Source organism: Podarcis filfolensis (genome assembly GCF_964270895.1).
Source record: "Podarcis filfolensis genome assembly, chromosome: 2".
NCBI lineage: Eukaryota > Metazoa > Chordata > Lepidosauria > Squamata > Lacertidae > Podarcis > Podarcis filfolensis.
This window is the reverse complement of record NC_139605.1, coordinates 80,465,688-80,492,053: the sequence shown is the minus strand read 5'-3', so window position 1 is coordinate 80,492,053 and position 26,366 is coordinate 80,465,688. Positions and strand designations below refer to the sequence as shown.

At 44.6% G+C, this 26,366-nt stretch overlaps 1 protein-coding gene and 1 long non-coding RNA gene across 6 annotated transcripts; one reads left to right on the top strand and one right to left on the bottom strand.

Annotated features, from left to right (window-relative positions):
- Window positions 1–34: 34 nt before the first annotated feature.
- Window positions 35–24,138, bottom strand: LOC310755190. Its single transcript, XR_014544219.1, has 2 exons — window positions 24,067–24,138; window positions 35–582 (listed from the first exon to the last, which is right to left on the bottom strand). It is a non-coding gene; the product is annotated as an uncharacterized lncRNA (long non-coding RNA).
- BEST2 (bestrophin 2) lies at window positions 576–25,802 on the top strand. 5 transcript variants are annotated; one of them, XM_083597551.1, is made up of 10 exons: window positions 576–1,137; window positions 16,629–16,810; window positions 17,916–18,010; window positions 19,013–19,246; window positions 20,166–20,320; window positions 21,921–21,998; window positions 22,879–23,031; window positions 23,299–23,379; window positions 24,105–24,259; window positions 24,644–25,802. In XM_083597551.1, the coding sequence occupies exons 1-10, from the start codon at window positions 1,057–1,059 to the stop codon at window positions 25,254–25,256; spliced, it is 1,827 nt and encodes a 608-aa protein (XP_083453677.1). In that variant the 5' UTR covers window positions 576–1,056; the 3' UTR covers window positions 25,257–25,802. The 5 variants fall into 5 exon arrangements, with proteins under 5 accessions (XP_083453677.1, XP_083453681.1, XP_083453680.1 ...); XM_083597555.1 differs by lacking the exon at window positions 576–1,137 and adding an exon at window positions 1,163–1,183; XM_083597554.1 differs by lacking the exon at window positions 576–1,137 and adding an exon at window positions 6,782–7,034.
- The last annotated feature ends 564 nt before the right edge of the window (window positions 25,803–26,366 follow it).

The following is a 26,366-nucleotide window of genomic DNA, read 5'->3' as shown; positions in this document are numbered from 1 at the left end:
TGATCCACCATAACTACTTTGGTGCTTGGGGTGGCAGGCTCCCATTGCACCCTTGAATATTAGGCCTTCCTTAGCATGGCTGAACTCAGAGTAAATTGATTACCAGATAAGTAAAAGCTTTTCAACTCTGCATCTCAACATTCTAGGAATCTTAAAAAATCACAACATGTAGAGGCAGCTGAATTCTTTGGTACTGTAAGTCTTTCGTGGGAAATGGCATATGTGGGTACATCGACTGTGCTGCACTGACTTTGTATTATGTGTGGTTTTCAAAATGCCAGGGAATTAGGAAACTGGTGCAGGTGTTTAAAGATACTTTGTTTTAATTTATGTAAAAGCATTTCTAAACCAATTAAATATTTAAAAAATCTCTAAGCAGTATACAAAAATCCAACATTGAAAGTGTGTAAACCAGTATTATAAAAAAGGATACCTATTTTAATTAGGCCTATTATTCATTTTCTGGCTCCCTTTTTTATTAATCAGGGTATGACAGTGAAATTGGAAGGTCTAGAGAGAGTCCCAGTTTTCCCACAGAACCTCAGCAGCAGCATCTGGTTCTCTCTGCCTTTATTTCTTTGCCTGTGGGAGGGATGAGCATAGAAGCACTTTTCATTGACAGTGTCTCTGCTTTGTAATTGTAGGAGTTGTGGAACAAATGCTTGTTGCATAGCTAATACATGAAAAAAAATAGCTTGTAGAATGAGAGTTATGGTTACTGAATAAACCCAAAGTCTCTCTGGATGGCAGGATCTGCCTAACCAGCCCAGTCAGAACAGCCCTGCACTTCAGATTGTGCCACAGGGCTTCCTTTGCTCCCCCCACGTGTCCCCCACAATTGGCTATTGGGAGGAGGGTTGGCATAACCCACAGAACAGCCCATGGGGGGCAGAGAGGAGACTGTTCCATCTGGCAAACTGCAATGCTTGTGCAGACAGAACAGCTGGAAGAGCATGTCAAAAACACCGCCGAAATCCTTGCAGGTCTTTCAGTCCTACTGTAAACCAAGGCATGAATGAATTCGCAATTCTGCACAGTACTTGAGGGCTGCATCACATGCAGTCTGGAGAAATTAACAGTTTGTATGAAGGCGGGATCCTAGAAGCATGTAATTTACCGAGTACAGAACTTTGTCTGGTGAGTGGAAACAACTTTAATATTCTGGGAAATAAAACTTTGAAAAGTAGGGTTGTACCATAGCTCAGAGGTAGACTGCATGATTAGCTTGCTTGCATAAGGTCCCTAGTTAAACCTGGCATGCCCATTTAGAAGGATCAGGCAGCTGATAATGGGAAAAACTTCTTGCCTAAAGACCCTGGAGAGTCAGAGTGGGCAATATTTGGCTAGGTGAGCAAATAGTCTGACCTGGTTCAAGGCAGCTTCCTTGGTGGAATATGTTGGCTATAATGTCAATTGCATATTAGCACAAGTGTGTCTAGTTTACTGTTCTACCAAGACACAGTTTACATGTTTTCCTCCATGTATATACTAAGAACTAATGTGAAGTTGCGTCTCCAAGAAGGTATATGGACCCTTCCACAACTGCACATTCTTAAAACAGTAGGATGTTAAAGTGAGCAGGCAGACGATGTACATAAACTCTCAGGTTTCCATACCTTGAAAGGTAGCTGGCCAGAGTTTGGCAGAGGAGCTGGACTGTTAGAGTCTTCTTATGTTTGATATTTCAGGGCTATATTTTTCCTGAATTTAAGACAGAATAGGGAGGTGGGGAACCTACAATGTCACCCAATGCTGTCATGATTTGTTGTTGTTTGCTGTTTAGCCGTTTAGTCGTGTCCGACACTTCGTGACCCCATGGACCAGAGCATGCCAGGCACTCCTGTCTTCCACTGCCTCCCGCAGTTTGGTCAAACTCATGTTAGTAGCTTCGAGAACACTGTCCAACAACGAGGCAGAAAACTACAAAAGGAGGAGTAGCTTGATATTGGATATTAAAGGCATGCCATTTTGGCATGCAAGCTAGTATGTCTCTGGGGCAGGATACTCTAGCCAGTCTTCCATAAATCATACATCCTATCCAAAGTAGAAATGTTTCTCAAATGTTTTAGTAATGTAAACATTTCAAGCATTAGGTAATTCAGTTGACTTGTGTTTTCATAACATCCTGGCTAACTGACTTTCGTTTACTAATGTCCCAATAACCATTAACAACTTGATGCGGGATACAGACCTGCCCTTTTTCCTCCTGCCCCATTCTTGCCAGAGGACTGAAATGGGATCATCATTTATAGCAAGGACACCAGTAATATATTTTAAAATGACAGCCAGCCAGCCAGCTTTTGCTTCTGCCAACAGGATCTCACTGGAAGCCCCAGCCAAGGACAGGAGCTGAGCAGGAGTGGGATGCAAGTCCTTGTTCTAGAGTGTGGTATTAAGTTAAAAAGTGGGTGTCACTGAGAGATACCTTTTGTTTGCTTTCCTGCTTTGGATCTAACTGGGAAGTCCAGATGTTTAGAAAGCCTTGTGTTTTTTCCATAAACTACTAAGTATTCTACTTCCCTACACTGTTGAAATAGGTGCTGGAGAAAGGCTTGGAGGCGTCAGTGAATCCAGGAAGCTGCCTTATACCTTTGGTCAATCTCTAGCTTAGTATTGTCCACACTGAATGACAGCAGCTCTCCAGGATTTTTAGGCTGTGAATCTTTTCCAGTCCTATCTGGAGGTGCCGAATCTGAGACCTTCTGTGTGCAAAGCAGATGCTCCTCCACTGCGCTACAGCCCTTCCCCATAAAACTTCCAGGAGGCTGGAGTATTCAAATTTCAGTCTGGGTGAAAATGTAGATAAAATAGCACCAGCCACTGTAGCATTTGTGGAGTAAGATTTATTGGTCTGTCTGTTCTGTAGAATGCTTACGGACGGAACTGTCCTGCTTGAAGTCTTGAGGCTGATACTCCTTTTCTGTAGCCTTCTAGTTTCCACATCTGGATAGGGAGCTGGCTCTTAAAACCTCCTGGTTCTCAAGCTCACTTTAAAGCAGTCAAGCCATACTGAGACCAGAAATATCCCCCCTCCCCCAAAAGGGTAGAGCCAAGGGATGAAACATTCTACCCCAAAACTGGAAAAAAGTGCTGGGCTTCTGGCAACAACAGAAGGGCTCGAAATCTAGATACGTAGCACCCACACCCTGCCCTTGCCCTCTATATTTAATCTTCTCAAAATGTGTTAAAATCATACCTTGCATATTCTCCAGAATCACCTGTCTGATTGGGTTGTTTTTTTTTATCCCTTTTTATGAAGCTAACAAATTTGCTAGTTATACAGCAGGATCTGAAACTTTATAAAAGTGGACTTAGAAGTATTCCTGTATGACACATTGAAGAATGTACAAATTTGTGTGGGTCCCAAAATGTAGAAAAAAGTATTTCTGGAATGGGAGACTAAGGAAGTGAATTCCTTTGGAATTGCTTTTATCTTCTTGCTCTCTTGCATAAGTAAAAGCAGCTGTTCCTATTTTTAATCTGGCAAATGCTAGATAATGATAATATGCATCGGCAGGTGAACAAGGACAATTTTTTTCAAGGGTTGTTTTTAAACCTCAAAGCCCAGGGGGTAAGCCTCCCTCCCTCCCTCCCTTCTTGGGTAACCACAATGTTTGGCAGCGGCTGCAGATTCATTTCTTTCCCCCTTCAGTACTGTGTGCCAGCTTAGCCCTGTTCCTTCCCCACCCTCTCCCGGAACTGGCTGCCATTAGTATGTGAACCACATTATGAAACATAGCGTCTTGTAGGTGTGTGCAACGGCTTTATATGTGTGTTGTTCAGCTCAGACGGATGCCCGGGGTGGTGGTGGTGGCAGCAGCAGCATTATGTAAGCTGCTCCTTTGGTCCTGTCTAGAACTAGGCGTCTGCCCCAGCAAGAGGTTGGGGAGCTCATTAGCACCAGCTGCTTAGCCAAGCGACCGAAAACATCCCAGCATGGCCGCAGCTGTACTCTGAGAGAGAAATGCTGCCTTCCATCAAGCAAAAACACTACAGATTTGTCAATGACCACATTGCAGTGTGTGTGTGTGTGTCTCTGCCTGTCTGTCTCTGTCTCTGTCTGTCTCTGTGTGTATGGCTTAGGTGAACAAACATGTTGACTCCTAAACCTGAGGCTCAACATTCTTGAGCATCTTCATAATTGGAGTCAACTGTGGTTTTAATTGTTAAATAAGATGGTTATATATGTTATGTAACTATACTGATAGCATCATTCAAACTTTCCCCCACCACCACCACCACTGTGGGAAAATGAGTGACTTTCCCATTATTTATTGTTAATTTCCTTCATCCTTCCCCCACCCAAAAATATGCAGAAGAATACAACCCACAAAAAAATTAGAGCTGTTTCTTTTCCATAAAAAGCCAGGGTTGAATTGTGAAGACCTCCGTTTTGGATTCCTGCTTGGGCATGTGGTGTTGGGCAAATCATTGTATCTCTGCCAAACCTCCCTCAAAGTGTTTGTTCTGACGATGAAATGGGAATAATTCCATCTCCTAAGATTTTTGGAAGAAGTCTAGGATTACATGTGTGATGATAAATGTATAATATAATCAGTAGCTCATGTTGTCTTTCTTCAAACAAAATTTGATTTTGGATACACCAAGTGATGTGTCCCACACCTTGTAAAAACAGCAGGTGAGGATCTTTAACTTCCATCTGCAGAAATTTTAAACAGGCAGGTCTTGAAGCCTTGTCTCAAAATAATATGCAGAGATGTAAGATTTTATCAGAATAATTGGCCTGAGTTCATTATTTGGGGACTCCTTTATTACTGTACTCTGAAACATGTTTTCTGGTCATTTGGCATGGTAGCCTTTAAAACAGAGTGAGAAGCCTGTTGCCCTCCTGTTACTGAAACCTCAACTCCTGTCGGCCCCAGCCAGGCCAGGTCAGGGATGGTGGGAGTTGTAGTCCAGCAACAGCTGGAGGCCATACGGCTTTTTCCCACAGTTGCTTTAAAATTTAATCAGTGACAAATATATGGTAAGTACAGACCACAAGTCTTGAAGGAATTCTGCTGAGGACACTTAAAAGTGGTGTAACTCCCAGCAGCCATGACTGGAATTTTGAACATGAAATGCACATGGCAGCTTTCTTAGAATTTATAGTTGGGGTATTTTGTTAAACACAGAAAGAAAAGCAAATTTTATGCATAGGCACCAGTCAGCTATCCTATTCTGCTACCTAGAAACCTGGTTGAAGTTAGTGCCAAGCCAGAGAGTGATACATTGAAGGCAATTATTGAGCTGGTGCAGGTTCATTGGGGTGTAAGTGGTCATTCAAGTAACCGTGTCTTAAACTGTTCATAACTTTAAACTTTAGAGATATAGTGGTACCTTGGTTTGTGAACTTAATCCGTTCCTGAAGTCCGTTCTTAAACCAAATCCGTTCTTAAACCGAGGCACGCTTTCCCTAATGAGGCCTCCCGCCGCCAGTGCCCTTCCACCATTCGGATTTCGTTCTTAGACTGAGGTAAAGTTCGCAAACTGGAACACTACTACCGATTTTGTGGAGTTCGTAAACGAAATAGTTCATTAACAGGACTGTTCGTAAACCGAAGTACCACTGTACAAATGGGTGGCCATTGTAGCTGATGCAGAATTGCTGCTAGGCCCCAGAAGTATTTCAGCAACTGGGATTTTGCACATGCTGAAGTATGTACAGTATATGTATATAATTTGCCTAAACTGCTAAAAGGCACTAGTGATTGTTGTCGCCTGCAGTTCCATTGAAAATACTGAGTCAGGGAGTACTCCAATATGCATCGGATTCTTCAGCCCTCTCTAAAAGCAGTTACAAACCTCCATCCAAAGAAGCAATCTTCCCAAGCAACTTTACTTGGGCCATACCAGGATTAAGTTTCCACTTGTTTCCTCTCATTCATCCTGGAACTGTTCCCAGGTATATGCTCATCATTTCCACTGCATCCCTGCAATTAATTGATGGAAACAAGCAGTAAAGCTTTGTGTTCTGCATTCAGTGACACCTTTGTCCAAAGCTCCAAATAATTTCACCCAACAGTTTACTTTAAATCAGAAGTGACAAACCTGTGGCTATCCAAATGTTGTTGGACTCCAACTCGCATTGGCCGAAGCCAGTGGTCAACAGCCAGCAACAGGTGGATGGCCTCAGGTTAGCCTCTCATGTAAAAAGTTTGAAAGTACGGGACACAGGCTGGTAGCTTGGGGCAGTTTGGGGTAAAGCAATAGTTCTAATATAAAATGCAAAGCAAGAAGCAATTATAGATAGTCACAAAGTGTAGAAAAAACATCACAATATATCAAAGGCAGGCTAAAATCGATCACTAGTTCATTAATCTACCAAAGGGAGTGAAAAATATTTGAACAGGAGAAGAAAGTGCCATAAGTTATTTCATTTGTGTTCTGTAGAAAAAAATGGTTTGTAATATCCCGCATCTGTGTCAAAGATTCATATTCTAAACCTATTTGTCTTGGACCCTGAAACCATGCTATAATTGAATAGGCAATGCATTCTTTATCCAGATGTACACTCTGCTAATATGGACATGTCATTGAGAGTATCAGAACTGGGCTTCAACAATGGTCCTTCCAGCACAGAAATATGTATTGGGCTGCCATCTGGATAATGCAGATTCACAACACATAAGCACACACACCTATAGGCATTTCCACACACATAATTGTACATGTGTTCACACAAACACACACTGTTGATAGGTTGTGATGTTGCCTAGTTTCAGGCCCATCAAGGACAAGTCATGTGAGGATTCAAACAGATCTGGCGATGACAGAAGAGAGCATCTTATTGTGAAATGGAAAACCTTGGCACTTAACCTGAGATTGACTCCAAGCCATGTTTTGCTCCAGGAGGAGAGTGGGCTAACAAGCTAGAACAGGCAGCCCAAAGCCAAAACTGCTGACTTAGATGGCAAACTTTGGCTGAGAAAAAAATCAGTGGTAGAGCACCTGCCTTGAATGCAGAAGATGCCTGGGACCTTCACATAGGACTGGGAGAGAACCTCGTTTGAAACCCTGGACAGCTACCACCAGTAAGTGTGGATGATACTGAGCTGGGTGGACCAATGGTCTGACTCAGGATAAAGCAGTTTCCTATGTTGCCATCATTTATGTAGTACACTGGCTGAACTCTAACCCCAAAGTTTACACAGATCAAGGTATAGAAGCTTAGTAATGGATGATGTCAAGCAAAATCTTATCTTGTCCTAGTGGTTGTAACTGCAGGTGCTGTGTAAAAACCCACTACTTTCTACTTCCACTCACTCACTCTGTATTGTTCTTGATATGACTTCTGACTTGCCAGGAAAAGCCTGTACAGTTGAGTGCCTAGCAGAACTAAGCCAGGGCTGGGCAGGAGGCAGATTTCGGCAAGTCTCTCTGACTCTCAATTGTCTAACAATAGCAACCATTAAAAAGCTGTTGTGCTTCAAATTAGGTTTCCTGTAAGAATGGGGGAACATCAGGAGTGGATTTTTGTTTGAAGGCACTTTGAGCTTGATTCCAGTACTGATCACAAATTATTAAGTTTGCACTTGCCTCTGAGTGCCCCTCCATATTACCTGTTTATTGAATATTTATCCCAATTTGCTTGTGCAAGCTGACACAGGTGAAACCGCATCCTAGCTTTACCGAGTGTTCCTTCTGATTTGTTTGTCAGGAAGCACAGTTATACGATAATGAGCATTTGTCTTGCATTCATTCTGATTTGCTTATGGAGTGTTTATACATCTTCCTGTTAGTCATTTGTTCACCCCACACTTTCCAATGCATTTTCTTGTCAATATTACAAACTTTAATAAGTTATATTCCTTTTAAAAGTTGATATATTGTGCTAAGGCAACAGAGTCCTTTAACCCACTAACCACATAAATCTAAAGTTCCAATACGGATATGAATCATTCCCATTAAAAAGTGACAGTCTGGAAGCACCCAGTTTGGTGGGCTTCAGGGTTCCTGGAGAAACCAGTAGATTCTGCAAGCTTGAAGTCTGCCCACCCCTTGTGTAACCCACCAAGACTTGGGCTGTGTACACACTCATGTTTACTCTGCATCCAGTGTGCTCCTACCATTGGTTTGTGAAGCATTGTACACACAACATTAGTCACAATCCGTATCTATCCTTTATCTATCATGATGTTACTTAGGAAACAGTGCATTTTGATCTATCTCCCTGTAAACCAGCTTTTATCTCAATTCAGAAAAGAGGGGAACCTAGCTCATTTTAAGCCAGTAACATGAACATGTCCTAAACAACATAAGTGGATTTTACCCTTGTTCTTCTCTCCTAATTTTCTTTGTAATTCTTGCCAGATAGTTCTCCTTTTATTGGTTCTCTCCTAGCACAGTTCTTTCTTACTGTGGGTTAGAAATACATGCAATGGACTTGTTATAAGCATCTTTAAAATCTTGCATGCATTTTTTTAAGGTCAAATCCTAGTGCCCAGCCTCAAAAATGAAAGGTTGTCATGCTGGCTTGATCACTTAAAAGAGTACTTATCTGGAGTTTGCATCCACTTAGCAGCTAGGGTTGGGCTCTAGCAGGTATCTGCCCAATTTATAGTACACCCAGTTTAAGCAGCATAGGTTCTCACAGCAGACGGAAAGCAGGAGTCGCTGCATGCAGATGCATCTCTAGGAGTTTCTGCAAGGTTTGGAATGGACTCTGGGGTGTGCATTGGGTTCAAGGGGGCTGCAGGGTAGTAGGAAGGGTCTGGGCTGTTGCTTACTGTTGCCTAGATAGATATGGATGCTGAATTGAGGCACTTAAGTGGTAGGTCTTGATCAAATAGGAGGTGCAGCTGGGAGTGTCACAATCATGTCAAGAAAGTAATGGATTGATGTTGGTGAGATGCAAGGAAAAGAGAATTCACTTTACATTGCTGCAAATGCAAGCTCTAACTCACCTGTGGGGGAATTTTGCATCCTCCTGACCAAGCCAACCACTCCCTCTATGCTTCAGTTCCTTGTTTTCAAAACGGGAATAACAGTGATTTATCACTAACGGTAGAGGAGAATAAATAAGGATTTCAGATACTATGAATTACACTTCCCTATAGGCCAGTGGAAACTAATGTGGTGTTCTGCAGGTGTTGTAGACTCCAAATCCCAGTGGTCAGGGATTATGAAAATGAACAACTTCTGGAGGGCACCATGTTAACTACCCTTAGTTAGTCCCTAGAATCTCAGGGAAAGGCTTGCTGTGATCCTCCTCCTCCTCCTCAGCCTGGTGTGCAGTGGCCTTCTGCCCTCTTGCCAACAGAGAACTTAGGCAACAGGGAGCCACGTCCAAAGTGTGGCTTCATGTAGGCAGCCATGCTTTTCTTGCTTTGTCCCTCTTTCCAGGCTCTCACCCATGGCATCTTGCTTCTCAAAGGGGCTATTTGTGGGCAGCATGGGTGGGTGCCAGCTCCTTATACAAGTATGTGGTGTGTTTGTCATCAGTACGAGCTGGGTAGAAATACGATTTAATATGGTGGATTGATTACCACCAAGGAGCGTGGTTGGTTGCAGCTCTGTATCCAGCAGCTGGTCAGGGAGAAGGCGGAAATTGTGGTTTCCTCGATCATCCCTTTCTAATCACAAGGTACGCACACCCTCCATTTTAGAGCTGAGGAAAGAACTCAGCCTTTCATGTGTGTAGACCCTGGCAGTTCCTCAGTTTGAGACTGGTGGGGGAAAGAAAAGTTATCCTTCCCTTTCTCTTTCTCTCTCTCTCCCCTCTCAACTAGTTTCTTCTGCATCAAGGCTGTTTGCTTGGTTCATCATTGTTCCAGAAGGCAAACCCTGTGGGTGTTGACTTGTCAAACATTGGAAGAGAACTAGGCCCAGTGAGGAGAGTGGTTCCATCAGGTTTCCAGAGAAGAAGGGCTGTTTTGTTTGTTTTTTAGTGTGTGTGTTTTTAAGGATTTGGATTCAGCACAGGATTTCTTGAAGAGGTGCAAGAGCTAGCAAAGTAAGAAGCTGCACAGAAGGGAGCAGGTCCTGAATATCACAAATTCATGTACCAAACTCATAATTAGGCTGCAGTTCCCAAGCCAAGCCTTGAAGGCACACATTAGTTTTGGATATTTGGTATGGTGTGCGTTTAAAAATTGTAACCTGCATTGAGCCCCTGGGGTGGGTAGGCTAGAAAAACAAATGATGACTAATCAGACTCCTGACTCCTGTCCTGACAAGGAGCCCCCACTTTCTGTACATGAGCTCTTATCTTTAGGTTCCTTTGGCCAAACTTGGCCCTCCAGATGTTTTGGGACTACAACTCCCATCATCCCTAGCTAACAGGACCAGTGGTCAGAGATGATGGGAAATGTAGTCCCAAAACATCTGGAGGGCCAAGTTTGGCCATTCCTGGTTACAGCATTGTGTTTGGTTTGTTTCTGTGCTCAGTGGTAAGTGCTGGTCATTGGACCAGGGAATTTAAAGCACCACCCGCTTGAATTTGTTCAACCAGTGAGATCCTCAGCAGAGACGCTGCACCATGTCCTGCCACCATCAGGTGGGGGGTTGGGTGGGTGGATGACATAGGGCAAGGCCTTTTGGGGAGGCCTTAGCGCAGCAGTCAGGCTTTAGAGCTCCCTCCTCCAGGACACTCCTCTCATTTTTGTGTAGGACATTTTCTGCCCACCTCTCTACAAATTCCCTACTGAAATAAACCCTTTTTCTTCTCACAAGCTTGAGTGACACCCCAATGCTCTTGCAAAGCTGAAATGCCTATATATATACATGCTTATATGGGAATGGGGTAAATTTCATTTAACTCATTTGGACTTATTTCTGAGCAGGCACAACATACAGGGTTATGCTGCAAGGGCTTCCAAACCTTCCCTTTTTGTTTCCCAACCTTTCACATTTTACCTTTCATCTGCACTTCTTCTGCTTCTACATTATTTCAATCACTTTCCCGGACTGTTCTATCTCAGGTCCTTTGAGTTGCCATGCTGCATGTTAAATTTAATTCCTTTCCCCTGACAATTAGGAGGGAATGCAACTGCAAGCACCCTTCAGCCAGCCCAGCCTCTCACCCCTCCCATCTCACCCCTCCCTCCAGCTTCTGATGCCAAGCAATCAAAGAAGCGTCTACCTTTAGGAGAGATGTAAAAGGTCAGCACAGAGGCACTTAGGTATTTAGAAACCTGAGGGGGCTGTCAGAGCAGCCTTCTCTTCTCTTCTCTTCACCTTGCCTAAGAGCTGCTTCCCAGGTGGAATTTGGGGATAATTGCTAAGGGAGTCTGTGCTCTTTGGATTGCTTCTCCCCTGCAATTGCCCTCACTGAGGGCGAAGCCAAATCAGCTGATAACCTTTTGCACAGGTTAGTGTTAAAACCGGTTAAATTGTGCCCTGCTCCTGCATCCACTTTCTGTTCTGCTTGTGAAATTTTGGTTTCATGGATGTTGCAAAACTGTGTCTTCTTTAACTATTCTTTCCTATGAAAACAGACAATCAGAAATGTTTTGCTTACAGTGAGATCTGCAGTTTGCCTGCATGAAGGTCTCGAAAGGAGAAGCGGAACTTGCTTTCTCCTTCTTAAAGACTAGTATGTGATCAAGGTGACAGAAAACCAGAGGTGTTTTGCCCCAGTGAATTGTTTGGAGTTGTAGGCTTTCTCTGTCATTGCAGTCCACCAAACAGAAATCTGGTCCGAAATCCTATCTCATCAATGGACTTGCTAGATAACCATGAGTGTCATCCTCTCTCCGCCCTTAGCTGGCTAGTCATACAATGAAATATTTATAGCCACCTCTGGGATGTTGTGATGAATGAAATAATAAAATCCACCCTATAAATGGGCAGGCATAATTTAATCAAGATTGTACTGTAATCTTTTTTACAAATTTAAAAATATGAAAGTAGATAGAATAACTACCCTGGACTGGTAGGGGTGTAAATGATGATTTGCAACCCAATTCTATACATGAGCAGTGCAATCATATATTTACAGTGCAATCTTAAACATGCCTATACAGAAAATCCTTGTTAAATGTATATAGGATTACTGCCTTATAACTTGTTATTTAATAAGTAATTATTTAATCAGTTCTGCGGCATCTTGGAGTCTCTCACATAGCCCCCTGTTGTTCGTGCTATAACAGACTTGGCACAGGTACTCCACAGGGCTTTGTTCAGTAAATTATGACTCTTTTGTAACAATATGGGAACATGTATAAACTTTGTCCCAGGTGGACAGACCTTTGTAACAGAAGCCAGGCATTAACAGCTGTAATCCTTTAACAGTTGCTTTTAATGTTATGTAACAGCAAACTGGTTAATAAACTAAACTTTTTATTTAAAACCTGAATGTGTTGAAACTGGGTGTGGGAATCTGAACTTTTTAAAAGATGGTTACTAGGGTGGATAGAGGGCCAAGGCTCTGCTACTGGCTTTGCGAGGAGACTTTCAGGGAAGCAAAGAGAGACTAATAGTTCCTTAGCAGGAACATGTCTTAAAAAAAAAATGACTTCCCACAATTGTGGGTCTTTTTTTAACGCTATGTATGTGTGATTAGACTAAATGTGACCCACCTAGAGAAGGAACTGGCAAACCACTCCAGTTTTTTGCCAAGAAAACTCCATGGACATAAAAAAGGAGATGCTTTGAGAAGAAAGTGAGAGTTTCCAAGCCATGCTCTGGTTCACGGGGTCACAACTAAACAACAATGTGTGATCACTTTTTTAAAACATGTGCATTGCATATCAATTTGGATCTCCCATTCTCTGATGTTCTATACAGAACTCTTACCTGCAGCTAGGATGCTGTTTTCACTCTGATTCGAGTCCTAGAATCATCTGGAGTCTCTTCTCCTGAGAAAGTTTTGGGACTCCAACATGATTGCTTGACAAGCAAGCCTGTTGGCTGAAGTGCTACCTCAGTTCCAGCTCTAAGTACTTAAGGGCCATCTCATCTTCTAAAAGTAGTGTTTTGGCTCGAAGACACTTTTCTCCCACACATAGTTATACTGTATTCTCCTTCACACACACCCTCCTTATTTTTCTTCTTCTTCCCCCTGGTAGTTGCTCTGCTTGCACGGAAAGTCAAACAAAATATTTGGGCATTTGTTGTCAGCCGAACCTCTGTCAGTGTTCACAGCCAGCCTTAGATCTTGGAAGGGGGGGAGGGGCTCCCAGCATTACTCATTAATGAAAGAGCTCATTTAGATAGCCTGGGAAGTGGGTCTCTTTCAAAGGCCTTGCCTAGCATTGTTAAGCCAGGAGAGTTTGATTGCAGTTTGCACAGCGGGGGATTTGATTTCTCAATTCACCTTGGAAAAATAAGCAGCAGCAAAGAATCTCTCAATGGAATGCACCAGATTAAAAATTGTTACTAGGCCATGCCTGGTGAGGATATGCCACTAACTGGATTACGGTGTGGGTGGGTGTTTGGGAATGGTTGGCCTCCATTAAAGTACATTTTGGCAAGCCCTTAATGGTCGAGTGGACTGTTGTGCAATCTCCAAGGAGTGACTAGTTTCCCCAGGAAATAAAGCAAAGAGGCAATGCCTCTAATCTAATGTTGCCCACCATCCCAGTCTCCAAGCAGTGCAACATTCCAGGGGTTCCAGGCACTTACACAGAGCTCAGTTTCCTTGGAATGAGGGATAGCAGAGACTTTAGTGTCTTTATGATATATGGTTTATTTACTCATATATACAACCTGAGCCTATGATGGAGGAGCTCATAGCATTAATACCCCAAGAGGGTCATGCTTTTCCCATAGCCACAGCCTTGGATCCCAGCAGAAATCAGGCATGGCTCTGTCTCTCAGCTGCCCAGCCTGCTTCCTCATTCTAGCTTCTAGCTCACACACACAACTCTGACTTTTGTCTTTCTAACTAACAGACAGTTAAGGGAGGGGGCCCCACCCATCTTCTATCTGGCACAGAGCCATTTCCTTTGCTGCCTTTAGGATCCATTAAAAGGTAAAGGTACCCCTGACCATTAGGTCCAGTCATGGCTGACTCTGGGGTTGTGCGTTCATCTCGCTCTATAGGTCGAGGGAGCCGGCGTTTGTCCGCAAACAGCTTCTGGGTCATGTGGCCAGCATGACTAATCCAGTTCTGGCGAACCAGACAGCGCATAGAAACACAGTTTATCTTCCTGCCAGAGCAGTACCTATTTATCTACTTGCACTTTGACGTGCTTTCAAACTGCTAGGTTGGCAGGAGCAGGGACCGAGCAATAGGAGCTCACCCCGTCGCAGGGATTCAAACCTCCAACCTTCTGATCGGCAAGTCCTAGGCTCTGTGGTTTAGACCACTGCGCCACCCATGTCCCTTTAGGACCCATTACCAAGGGCCATTACCCATAAACTTGTCCAGCTATTCCAGCATTTAGATCCTTGTTGGATTCAAGAATTAGAAGGGATTCAGGCATACAGACTACCCCCCTCAAAAAAAACAAGAACGTGTCACAACAATAACATTCTTCTGAAGTCTCAATTACCATTCAAAATGGGTTGGTAGTTAGGAACATATGAAGTTTCCCTATACAGTGGTACCTTGGGTTACATACGCTTCAGGTTACATACGCTTCAGGTTACAGACTCTGCCAACCCAGAAATAGTACCTCGGGTTAAGAACTTTGCTTCAGGATGAAAACAGAAATCGTGCTCCAGCGGCGCGGCAGCAGTGGGAGGCCCCATTAGCTAAAGTGGTGCTTCAGGTTAAGAACAGTTTCAGGTTAAGAACGGACTTCCAGAACGAATTAAATACTTAATCCGAGGTACCACTGTACTGAGTCAAACCCATTGGCCCATCTAGCTTAATAGTGTCTACACTATTGACTGGGGAATGACTCCCCAATATTTCTAACCAGCAGTCTTTCCCAGCCTTACATGAAGATACCCGGGATTGAATCTGGTATCTTCCACACATGCTCTGTCACTGAACAACAGCCCTTTCCTTATATCTGTGGAAACTACAGCAAATGCCTTTGAGAGATACTGCGACTCAAAGCTTTTGCATAAGATTTGCTTGACTGCAGCTTATTTTATGAGATGTAACACTGTTATTGGCAAAAACTCATACTACAATAAGCCATGCAAGATACTTAAATCAATTTAGAAGATTTCTTAGAAGCATGCTGACCCACTACCAGCTAGCTGCACACTTGATCCCTCTGATCTGAAGCAGAAGCTGAAAAATTGGCAGGGTCCCCACAGTCAAAACAAGGGTCTGTTATGGAAGACTCCACAGTTATACACTTTTTGTGTGTATAGCTGTACTGCTTTCCGTTCATTCAGCCGAGTCCTAATCATACAACCAGGAGTGTGGGAAACGTTTCATCAAACACTCCTAAAGTTTCAGTATTCTCAAAGTCCCACAAAAAGTGAAGGTAGCTTTGTTGACCCATAAGAAAGAAATTAAAAATCTATGTTAGGGCAATAGTTTTCTTAGGCGAACCAAAATGTCACAGAGCATTGTGCAAACTTTACCATTTAGCCAGAGAACTCAAAGGCTGGCCACTATGTTGTGGCATATCAGTTGGCTAATATGGATCTTGGGACATTCAATATGATAACGTTTAATATAATAACTACTTACTTTGTAACTTGGTAATCTGCTCTTTGAAGGGAATGTTTAGTGTTGTAACAACGCATTACAGCACTTACAGTTATATTTTGACTGTGAAAGTTCTCAAACTCTAAAACGGAGGTCATTCCAGTACTTACACTGTTGTGCAGGAGGGCTGGAATAATACAACATGTTTGAGAGTCAGTTGATGGCAGGCATAGGCAAACTCGGCCCTCCAGATGTTTTGGGACTACAACTCCCATCATACCTAGCTAACAGGACCAGTGGTCAGGGGTGGTGGGAGTTGTAGTCACAAACATCTGGAGGGCGGAGTTTGCCTATGCCTGGTTTAGAGGCTAGGTATGCTACATGCAGTATGGGGGTTTTTTTTGCAAATTTTGAGGCAGCACCTGGCCCCTACCACGGTCACCCAACCATGGAATAGAAGCGCGCGTGCGTGCACGCACGCACGCACGCACGCACACACACACACACACAGATACAGAGACAGAGAATCCACAGGAGACAAGAGTTCCCTTTTGTCAGTAGTGCTGTCAAGGCAGCACTTTGAGGTGGATGTCTAGAGCTTCATGCAGCAGAATGAAGGGGAGCTCCCCCTGCCCTAGTGCAGCACGTCCAGTTTACCACGTTTTGAAGTAAATCAAGTAGTACACATTATCATCTTAAAGCCGCATGCACACACGCAAGAACATTAAGTCCAAAGTCTAAGATTACCTAACTGCCCCACTACCTTTTGTGAAGAACATACAAGATTGATGACCCCCTTATCTGTGGGAAGGAGTGCTGGATGAAGAGGGAGTTCATGCATGATCTCACTCCTGGGGTCGTTGAAGCACCCATAAGCTTTCTACAAGGCAAGCTGTGAGGCTACATATGTACACTGCATTTAAAGCACATGACATCCCCCCCAGAATCCTGGGAACTGTAGCTTATCACCCACAGAGCTACAATTCTTGGCATCCTTATCAAACTATGGTTTCCAGGATTCTTGGGGGGGTATTGCTTTAAATATATGGTGTGTTCGCAGCCAGAGATGGTGCTGCTGATGTAGATATTTGAAATGATTGAAACTCTAATTCTGCACCTCCCCACACTGCAGACCCACTGTGTCTCTCTGCCTGGCTGCACCATGACTGTCACATACACAGCCCGCGTGGCCAACGCTCGCTTCGGTGGCTTCTACAAACTACTGACCCTTTGGCGTGGAAGCATCTACAAGTTGCTCTACAAGGAGTTCTTGGTATTCTCTCTTTCGTACCTGGGACTTAGTGTTACATATCGGTAAGTCGGAACATGGAAGAACAGTCTCATATCTACCCTAAATGACCTTTGGTGTGTCAAACTCGCGCCACCAAAATTCAAATAGTTACCACTTGGATCCACTCTCTAGAAATTCACTAATTTCCTAAGACAAGGCATAGTTTTCCCTTAGTGGTGTCTTTAAATTAGAAACCTCATAGAAGAATTGTTTGTTCAGGAGCATGCCTTTATTTGGTGGGATGGAGGACAGTGTTTGGCATTTTGATTGGCAACCTGTTTTGGTGGGGTTTTTTAAAATTTTGCACAGCCCTTGTAACAAACTTGGTCTAACCAGCCAAAGTTGAAACTTAACACACTGGAGTGGGATGGGCAGGACATATATAAATATGGCATTGCCCAGCCTCACCCCCTTTCACAACTGTAATTATGCTGTAGAACCCACTCTTTCTGGGTTCTGCTGGCTGCACACTGCCTCCTCTCCGAGTTCAAATTGCACTTCTCCACTTCTCAACCCCAGATCAGGGTGACTGATTTGCTACTTTTGAAACCCTTGCTTAGTTTTGGGCACTTTGCTATCCTGCTGACGACTAGAGAGGACCTCCTGTGAGCAGCAGATCTGGAGTGGCATCAATTCAACGCGCAGTTTGGGCAGTCACCTTATCACACACACCACTCACTTATAGCAGAAGTGTGTGTGTATATATATGTGTGTGTTTGTGTCTGTGATATACAACCACCCATTTATGTGAGTCAGCCTAGCTCTTTGCATATATTATGTATGATACAGAAGCCCTCAGCTTCCAGCAGTTGTGTGATTCTAGCACTCTAGTGCAGTCTTTGCCAACCCGGTTGTCCCCATATGTTTGAGACGAGCTGGAGCTGATGGAAGTTGCAGACTCCAAATGTTTTGGAGACAACCAGGTTGACGAAGGCTGCTCTGATGTATAAAGTTGCCGCAGGATTTATGTCCTGTTTTTTAAAACAGCCCTCACTTGCCCTTCAGAATGCATTTAGATTCTCCCCTTACAAGAGTGCAAGCAGGTGGCTCTCAGCAAATGTGCTGCCAACCCCCTTGGGAAATATGCATCCTTCTTAATCCTTTTCTCATTCTTATTCCCACCTCTAGCTTCGTCTTAAGTGAGACTCAGAAAAGGGACTTCGAAAAGGTGGTGATTTACTGTGACAACTATGCCAATCTCATCCCTGTCTCCTTTGTCCTGGGTGAGATGCTTGAACGCCAGCTCCTTTCCTAAAGGAGCACATGCTCTTTCCTTATCCATGTGCCCATCCCAACACTGGCTTCCAGGGCAGAACCTTCTTCCATGCCTAATCCAATTTACTGCTTGCCCTTTGTGTACTGCTAGGGTGTCAGACTATAATACAGGCTCAGCAATAGATATGCTTCTGGTTTAGACTTGGGTGTGACCCCCCCCCCCCAGTCTATCAAAGTAAGAGTATGGTGATAATAGGGTATTATGGGCTTTAATTACTTCATCTGGAAACTGGGTAGAGTATGGGTGACTTGTGCATGTTATACTCAGCAGCTAACTTCCACAATTAGGCGTGGTGGAGCTCAGAGCTCTCTGAAAGCCAGGAAGAGCAGCCCAGGACACTCCATGCACTTGATCCTGAACATATTGGCAATGAGAGAAAGGAACTCTGCACATGCTCAGGGTAATGTCATGTGTACTGGCAGCAAGCAAACTCCCTTCTCTGAGCAATAGTCCTTATATGTAGCCAAAATGGCACGACCCATACACAGAAAAGGGGAGATATCAAGCAGGCATGCTGAAGTATAGAATGGAAACCTCAGAGGAGGGGGCATCCCAAAATGGCCCAGTGAAGACTGAGCATGCCCAGTGGGTATTGAATGCTGAGGGGGATCCAAAAATGACACAGGGCCCCCGGAATGCTGACTGTCTGTTTTGGGGCATTTTTGGGGGGGGGTGGGGAGATAAGAAGATCAGTGGGGAGAATAGAATGGAGGGACTGGAAAGCTGAACAGAGGCATTCCATACTGCAATGTTTTGTGGCCAGTTTCTCTTGCATTTACTGTTGCCAGAACCGAGCTCTGTCTTTCATAATGTGTGGGCAGGGGGCGTCCTCAGTCCTGGTTCAAGTGAAGCATTCGTGTTTTATCTCAGAGTGAGGCTGCCTGACTTAGCAGCATGTCATGGGGCAGAATTCTAATGCAATCCCTCCCCATCTCCGGGGTTCATTTAGGGTTCTATGTGACACTGGTGGTGAACCGCTGGTGGAGTCAGTACACCTGCATGCCTATGCCAGACCGCCTGATGTGTGCCATCTCTGGGAACGTGCACGGCACTGATGAGAAGGGGCGCCTTTACCGGCGAACTCTCATGCGGTACTGCAGCCTTTCTGCCGTCTTGATTCTTCGCTCAGTCAGCATTGCTGTGTTCAAGCGTTTCCCCACCATAGACCATGTGGTGGAGGCAGGTGAGTGGAGAAGGGAGACCTTCTTTCCCACTAAGCCAGTGGTTTTCAACCAGTGTGCCATGGCACCCTGGGGTGCCTTGAATGATGGTCAAGGGTGCTGTGGGCAATACTGGCATCCCTCCCTCTTTCCTTCCCTCCCTCTTCTGGTGCCCTCTTCCGTTTCTGCCCAAAGGCTTTCACAGCCGTTTATTGCAGCAGCCCTGTCTACAAGCTCCTCAGGCGCATGGTGCCTCTGGGGCTGGCCAGGGGGAGCTCTCCAGGCCCCTGAGGGGCAATGGGAGGAGGCACCTCTCTTTGGGGCAGAGGGGGCAGCTCAGAGACCAGGGACGGCAGCAGCAGCTGCCCAGAGGACTCCCAAGGAGACGGGAGAGGAGGCTGAGGGAACACTCCACAAGGGAAGGTTTTTGAAAAAGGATGAGCGGCTACCAGCTCTGCAAGCAAGGTGTGACATAACTAGGCTCCTGAGCCCGACAGGGGAGCCACAGAAATAATGTAGTTGGTTAAGGGACTCGTGGACTCAAAAAGGTTGAAAGCCTCTGCACTAAGCTTATAAACCTTATAAGGATGAGAACACTGTGGGAAAGCCTGCAAGAAGTAGGTGTCCCCCTGCCCTTGCTCATTTGTTAGAATGAAATTGGGAAATTTTAAAGTTGTTTTTTAAAAAAAGCAAAGATAGGCATAACTTTTAATCTAGAATATGTTATTTTGGAATGCCAGGATTATGCTGCATATAAAGTGGACTGCCTGTAAGCAGAGCATATTAAATTTAGTGTGAGTTTTACTAAATATCTTGTGTCCTTCTTCAAGGCTTCTTCAAAAGCATATAGCCTTTCAGAGTGCAGTTCTTCAGTATAAGATCGCACTATGGACCTTCTAAATAGAGTACTATTGGCTGCATAACCTCTGTTGCATCTAACAGGGTTCATGACTCGTGAGGAGCGCAAGAAATACGAGAACCTGAACACTTCCTACAACAGATACTGGGTCCCCTGTGTCTGGTTTACCAACTTAGCTGCACAGGCACGCAAAGAAGGCCGCATCCGTGATAACTGTGCTCTCAAGTTACTCATGGAGGTGAGGTGGTAAATCCTTGTCCCCCAGACTATAGATGTAATAGTTATTCTGTATTTATACCTTTGACACCTGAGATGTGTGTTTTCAGGGCCCATCCTATTCCTGTGATCTTAATATGATTTAACTGTTTTTAATTTTAAGCTGTTCACCTGCAAGTCAAGGGTGGGTTATAAATTTGATGATGATAATAGGAGCACCTCCAGAACAAGATCCTTTAGTGCAAGGTTTCTTTTGTGACCCATGCTCCCTGTTAGCTTACATAAAAATCTTACCCTTCCTGTCAAGCCTGGCTTCTCTAATTGTTTTATTAAAATTTAGAAATGGATTTCTATACTGGAGAGCTCAGTCACCTAAAAAAGAAAAAAATTCCAAGAAGTGTTCAAGAGCAAACATTACCAGTTTTAGCTATCATGTTTCGCAACAGGCAAAATGGAGGCTTGCATTGCATATGTGGCAATTGAATCATTTTGTTCTAATGTTTAATACTAGGCTATTGTGCAAGAGTAATATTTACTTGAATTTATAAAACTTACGCAATATATAGTAGGTGTTGCATATGTGTTTGTATATATTTAAAAGAAGCTTGGTACGTGTACTGTGATTAGTCTCCAAGGTAATCCCTCATATGTACTGGGTGGAGATCTTGAGAACAGCTACCGTTGCTGAATTTGGAATATGCCTTCATCATGTGGCAACTGGAAATAAGCACACACATGTCATTTCTGCTGCCAGGAAAAAAAATGACTAGGTTGTGTTCAGTTGAGGAGCAGGATAATATATGGGTGCTGTGATAGAGGCCACCTATTGAAACAACATCACTCATGTGACAAACTATGCCCCACACCACCCTAAAAATTAATGAGTTTCTCACCAGGGGTGACTGTGGATATATAATTGGTTATTATTGCCTAAAGGATTTTCTGCATGAAGGGAAAATCCAGATTAAATTTAAAAAAAGGATGGGCTTGCATTTTGATGGTGGTGGACATCTTATGGACCCAGTGAAAAACATATGTGCATGAGCAGTACCAATTGCATAATAAACTCTCTTGTGACTGCAGCCTAAATTTCAGTTTATTGGCCTTCGCTCAGCCCATTACCAATTCAAGACGCCAGTTCAGCACTTTCACTGCTTCATGTGACTCAGGTGAAAATTAGACTAGAGTTGGGTGTCATCTGCATATTGATGACACCCCACCCATAATCTTCATACGACCTCTCCCAATAGCTTCATACAGATGGTGAAAAGCATGGTATACAAGGTGGAATTCTTGGGGACCTTACAACATAAATGCCATGGGGTCTCTCAGCATCACCTTCTGTAAGTGGCCTTCCGAGTAGGAGTGGAACCACTGGGACATCATATTTCCAGTCCCAACCCTGATAACCTATTCAGAAGGATACCATAGTCAATGGTATCAAAGGTCCAGGAGAATTAACAGGGTCGCATTCCTTCTGTGCTTCTCCCAGCATAGATCATCCATCAGGACAACCAAAGCTGTTTCTGAGCTGAAACCAGGTCTGGAGATGGGCTGAAAACTTCTAGTTAGGCAGATGTTTCAGTGCTTAGCCCTTAGAGATGGCTGTTTTCTTCTTTCAGGAACTCAACCTTTTTCGTGGAAACTGCAGCATGCTCTACCACTATGATTGGATCAGTGTACCACTAGTCTACACTCAGGTGAGTTAAGGACCCAAAGCAGTCAGCAAGCCCAACTACATCCATTTGGGCTCATATGATGAACCACCTGCTTCCAAACATTGGTAGTTATTTCACCCAAAGGCATGCATAGAGTCAAAAGCACTGAAGCCACTGAACAAGCACATCATATATCAGGGAATTTGCATCCCAGCTAAGTTTAACACAGCCCAAAACGGCACATCTAGCCCAGCAGTGAGCCCAGCCCCACTCCAGAAAATTCATCACACTATGGAGCAAGCCTTATATGTAGAGCAGCAACGCACAGATCCTAATGTTATATGAGGACAGCTGAGGTTTAGCTATTCTAAAGCACATTTTGAGGATCTCATGCTAGATTAATCCAGAGCAGCCTCTAGTTGTGTGCTTACAATCACTATTTCAAGGAATGTACTCAGGATCATTAAAACAAAAACCCAGTTATCTAGCTTTGACACACACTAAATGCCTTTATATAGTCACATTTAGGGTGATTAAAGAGGAATAACATGTTTCTTCTCCTTCAGTATGTTTATATGGGAAGTAGTGGTACTAATTCGCACTAGCAACTGAGTATGGTGTGAAGGATCTTAACTCATTCCTATTTATTCAAGAATGAAAAGCTGCTGAAAATTAGAAACTCTACCCTATTTAATACAAACATACATTAGGACAAGGTTGAACCTCTTATATTACTGCTGCTTAGCATCCCTGATTCCATGCACAGAGGATAAATTATTAGGAATTAAATCACAGATGAATTGTTTGGTCCTCAGTAAACAGCCCATAAGATTGAACTAGGGCTAAAAAACAGGGCTCCTAAATTCTGCAACTCACCCCCCTTCAGCCTCTCTACCTGCTTTTTCTTGCTCTGCTCTGACAGGTGGTTACCATTGCTGTGTACAGCTTCTTCGTTTCTTGTCTGATTGGGCGGCAGTTCCTTGACCCAGGCCAGGGCTACAAAGGACATGACCTGGATCTGTGGGTCCCTGTTTTCACCCTGCTGCAATTCTTCTTCTATGTTGGGTGGCTAAAGGTATGGCAGACAGGAGGTAGTTTAAGATGTGTAAGGACAGTCATTATTGGGACACTTTCCTACAGATTAGGAAATAAATCAGGGGCAGAGGGATGGTCCATGAATCAGCTGCTGGGTGATTTAACAAGTGTCTGGAAGGAAGGAAGGAAGAGAGAATGTTTAATACTGCACACCTTTGCCATGTCTGTTACCATATTGATGGCAACAAATAAGGAGGCTGGGCACACGTGTGCCCCTTTTTTTACTGTGCCTCTAAATACCTTACAGGTGGCTGAGCAGCTCATCAACCCTTTCGGGGAGGACGATGATGACTTTGAAACCAACCTGCTGATTGACAGGAATTTCCAGGTAACTCTGCCCTCCCCTTTTCTGCTGAATAAAGCAACACTTCTAAAACAGATCAAGGATGCTTCCAGAATTGGGCAACTTAGCAGCACCCGATTATTGCTTTTGTAGTGGGAATTGAATAGCAAATCAGCATTTAGACACCTAGTACGTGGGCATTCTGCCTTCCTCGTGGATTCAGATGTTGGAACAATATTTTTTTTTACTGGTTAAACATTCCCTTGCCCTCACTGAACTCCCAATCATGTGAAGGATTACCTTCCAGTTGGAAATCTAAAACTAGGCCCTAAATGTCAGATTTCCATACTGGTGCTGGAGGAGACTCTTGAGAGTCTCATGGACTGCAAGAAGATCAAACCTATTCTTTCTTAAGGAAATCAGCCCTGAGTGCTCACTGGAAGGACAGATCCTGAAGCTGAGGCTCCAATATTTTGGCCACCTCATAAGAAGAGACGACTCCCTGGAAAAGACCCTGATGTTGGGAAAGATTGAGGGCACAAGGAGAAGGGGACGACAGAGGATGAGATGGTTGGACAGTGTTCTCGAAGCTACCAGCATGAGTTTGACAAAACTGCGGGAGTGGAAAACAGGAGTGCCTGGCGTGCTCTGGTTCATGGGGTTATGAAGAGTCGGACACAACTAAACAACTAAACAACAAGCATGCATACACCTAGGCTAGTATTCACTTACTTTGGTGGTGACTCCTGAAGTCCTCCCTTCCTTTGCAGGTCTCCATGATGGCAGTGGACGAGATGTATGGGGACCTGCCTCTTCTGGAGAAGGACCGGTACTGGGATGCCTCCAACCCCCGAGCCCCATATACTGCAGCCACTGTTTTCCTCTTGCAACAGCCGTCGTTCCAGGGTTCCACTTTTGATATGACGTAAGCCAAACTTCTCATTCTGTGGCAAGGAAAGGGAATGACGGTGGTCCTGGTTGGGTAGAGGGTTGGGGAGAGAAGGAGGGATTCCGTCGGTGGGAGCAGTTTTCAGTCCGTGAAACTGGAGCTTGCTTTCTCCTTTTGGCCATTCCTCCCTGCTCATTTGGGGTAGGGCGAGGGCTCTTCTTCCGGCGCACATGGAGCCCCTGTTGGTTGCACAAATTCAGATCCCCATTTATACTACGCCATAGATATCCCCTCTCATTCCAGAGCACTAGTGTGGTGTCTGAGGGCAATAAGGAAGATCCCTGCGCCACAAAGCAAGCTCTTCTGCAACTTGCGGTGGTGAAGCTACTCCCTTTAACTACTCCCCTCCTTGATTTCCAGCCTAGCCAAGGAAGACATGCAGTTCCAGCCCCTAGAGGACATCGCAGAGGGCTATGAACACAGCCGCCATGTCCCTGCACACCTCTTGAACCGCCTGCTATCCACAGCCCCCGCGCCTGGCGGCTTTGGACGTCGGCTGTCTTTGCTGAGGCGCAAGAACAGCTGTGTTTCCGAAGCATCCACTACCTACAGCTGCCTCTGTCAGGATACACAGACCACGGACTGTACCTGTGGGCCTTCTGGGCAGTCTGTGCCCATCAATAGCATTCACTTCAGCTCTGAGGGGGAGGGAGACCTTGGGCCTGATGCCACTGGCCTGGGCACGGAGACACACAAGGACCTCTCTGAGGATCCCGCCGGCGAGCCCAGTGGCCCAGCTCAGACCTCGCTAGGCCATGACAGTGCTGTGGCCAACCCCCAGGATCCAGTGCCCCTTGTGGACATGTCTGTCCCTGCAGCAACAGATACTGACTCGTCTCAGCCTCTCCTAGACCACGGCTCTTCAGATGCCCCCTTCTTTCACAGCTCAAAGGAGGCCTCCAGCAAGGGTCTTCCGCCAGCCAATTACCCCCACTGGCTGCAGAGCCCTATCGAGGAGGAGAATGTGGCATAAGCTATTACTTCAGCCTCCACAGGGTTGAGTGGAACCATTACAAAGGGTGGCCCATGGCACGGTTCAATCTTAGGCCTCAGGACAGGAAATCAGTGAAGACTGATAGTCCTTGCAGCTGCTAAAGGGAAATTTGAATTGGTGGCCCCTGCTAGACACCTGGTTTTTAATGACACATTGTAATGTGGGGCCACTTCATAAGGAGTCAGGAGGATTCTGTTAATCAGGCCTATGTTTTTGCCCCCCCCACCTCCCCTTCCCCCCCCCCCGTGTTCTTGACTTGCATCTGCAGCCCCTAACTGAACATGCAGGGGCAATCATGGGCACTGAGCTACTCCTGAAGGTACTATCCTGTCCTATATTTACCCAAAGCTGCAGCTGGTTATTGCATCTCATTCCTTTCTGTAATCATCAGATGGTGAACATGGAAGGAGGTACCGGTAATCACTTCTGCGCTTACTACTACCCAAATGCCTCAGTGTGGATCTACTATTTTTTAAAATTCATGCTTTTATAGTATTTTATTAAATGGTATTTTGTCTAGAGTAATGTTTTGTGGCCTGCCCTTTAAACCTCCAATGTGTATGTCCAGTCATACTGAATACTATTAAGAGTTCTGTAGGTCTAGAAGTGAATTCCGATAGGCACAAATTAACTTGCCTGGATCAGACCAATGTTCCATCTGGCTGATTATATGTATGTTTTGGTGTTACATGTGAACCCAGCATCCTTCCTCAGCCATGCTTTGTTCAGCCACTCCACCCGAAATACTCACCCAGCCAACAAATTGTACAAGGCAAGAGCAGATAGGAAATGCATTCCAATAGCTTCTGGAAACTAGATTGGGGAACCCCTGGTTAACTATGACCATGCTGGTTAGGGCTCCAGTCACAGTCCTCACATCCTCTCTGAAGCCCATAAAAGGCAAGGGAACCTGACTGAGCAGCTACCTCTTTGCCACTGCTTGCACACTTGGAGCAGCAGGGAGAAAAAGGGATAATGGGGAAAGGAAATGAAAACCTCTCTGAAATTTCCCCACCCACTGCACAACTAAGCTGCTCAGAAGAGAGTTGCAGTGACAAAGAGAAGCTGCTCCAGTGATTCTCTGTGCAC

Coding starts and splice junctions, on each gene's coding strand:
- BEST2 (XM_083597551.1), top strand. CDS start 1,057: ATGCAGTCTGGAGAAATTAACAGTTTGTATGAAGGCGGGATCCTAGAA. Junction 16,811..17,915: donor GGACTTAGTGTTACATATCG/GTAAGTCGGAAC, acceptor TCCCACCTCTAG/CTTCGTCTTAAGTGAGACTC. Junction 23,380..24,104: donor TGATTGACAGGAATTTCCAG/GTAACTCTGCCC, acceptor CTTCCTTTGCAG/GTCTCCATGATGGCAGTGGA.